Below are 1566 nucleotides of genomic sequence, written 5' to 3' on the forward strand. Positions count from 1 at the left end.
AGTGCAATTTTAGAAGAAACATCAGAATTAATCTCCAATTTTAAAATTGATTCCATGTGAAATATGCAGCAAAATCACAAATTTACGAGTGACAATGACTTAAAGCTATAGCTTGAACAAATCATCACTTGCACGGCTCCACCACTAATAATTGAGCCAATAAAATACAATATCAATAATATTGGAGTGAGTCTCCCTCAACTGGTCACTTTAATATAGTAACGTTAAAGTAGGTAAGTGCAGTCGCTATATAAACTAATTTTACGTTCTCATAAATGTTATTACACGCACATTTTTCTCTCATTATTCCAAACAGCAAATCTATATCCCAGAATCTAGCTAGCCTTATCAACCGAACAAACAAGTTTGCAAAATAATAAAGTGATAGGATATGGAACAGAATTTGCCAGTGATAGCAAAGAAGTTGTGGAAGATAGTGCGAGTGGCATTTTTCATGTTAAGAAAAGGAATATCAAAGCAAAAGCTAATGCTCGATATAAAATTAATGGTGAAGCGTAGCAAAATTGGTAGCTGCAAATCTGCTGTCCAAAATCTTATGTTTCACAACAAACGAAACAAACACACTACTACTCTCTCTGCCAATGAAAACGACGTAGTTTTGGTGGATGAAGCTGTGGTGAAAGCGTTGGAGATAATTCAGAGTACTGAAACTGCATATTATTCTCCTGCTAATAATTTGCCTGGTTTTGGGAGGACTCCTATAATAATTAGGGTTACGGACTCGCCTTTTCCTCTAAGATCAGAAGAAGATAATTATAACCACGTAGATGAAGCAGCTGATGAATTCATTTCCAAGTTTTATAGGAATCTGAGGCGGCAATCTTCGCTTTCTGCTGCTTAATCTTATTAGAATTCTTCCTTCTTCTTGTTATTATATATATGATGAACATAATTGGGTCTAGTCTCTACATAGGGTGTAACTGTGGCAATATTTTAAAAGACTATGCCAAGTGGCAAACTTGATTAGCCACTTTCTTGCCATGCACTATAAATTTACATGCAATTTTAAGTATAAATAACCATCATTTGGCAGCACAATGATCCACCATCAAAAGTGCTTTTCTATTTAACCTTCTTTCTCTTTCTCTCTTAGCTTCTTTTATTTTCAATTTTTCTTATATATTTTCTTTGTCCTATTCTCTTTTCAATCTCGTTGGATTATTGTAATATAAATATTTTGCTGATTTTGTATCCTCTGAATCAAATAGAGACGGGCTTGTTTAATCCTGGGGAAACATTTCACATTGCTGAAATAGTTTCTTAGGACAGTGCCCAGCACGACTCAAGTCAATTCACGTATTTCCGCTCACAAATATTATTGCAGTATTATTGTTGTTATTTAAATAATTATGTTTTTGACATAACATTTCGTTTTGCTTGTGTAAACAGAACGAAATTCTAATGAACAATGAATATTTGATGTAAATAAGAAAATTGTTTGAAGCTGAATTCATGCATGTGTCTATTCTATTTGTATCCATCAGGTGGAGAAAACTTTTCCCTAGTTTTTCTACTCTCTCAGTTTTAATTTAGATAACACATTTC

At 33.5% G+C, this 1566-nt stretch overlaps 1 protein-coding gene across 1 annotated transcript; it reads left to right on the forward strand.

The window, feature by feature from the left end:
* The first annotated feature begins 283 nt into the window (after positions 1-283).
* On the forward strand, positions 284-1205 carry LOC109220111. Its single transcript, XM_019384575.1, has one exon. The coding sequence runs from the start codon at positions 392-394 to the stop codon at positions 860-862; it is 471 nt and encodes a 156-aa protein (XP_019240120.1). The 5' UTR covers positions 284-391; the 3' UTR covers positions 863-1205.
* Positions 1206-1566: the final 361 nt, after the last annotated feature.

The sequence above is a fragment of the Nicotiana attenuata genome, unplaced genomic scaffold (genome assembly GCF_001879085.1).
Source record: "Nicotiana attenuata strain UT unplaced genomic scaffold, NIATTr2, whole genome shotgun sequence".
Classification (NCBI taxonomy): domain Eukaryota; kingdom Viridiplantae; phylum Streptophyta; class Magnoliopsida; order Solanales; family Solanaceae; genus Nicotiana; species Nicotiana attenuata.

What these genes read in the sequence shown, in the direction of transcription:
- LOC109220111 (XM_019384575.1), top strand. Translation starts at nt 392, where the DNA reads ATGGAACAGAATTTGCCAGTGATAGCAAAGAAGTTGTGGAAGATAGTG.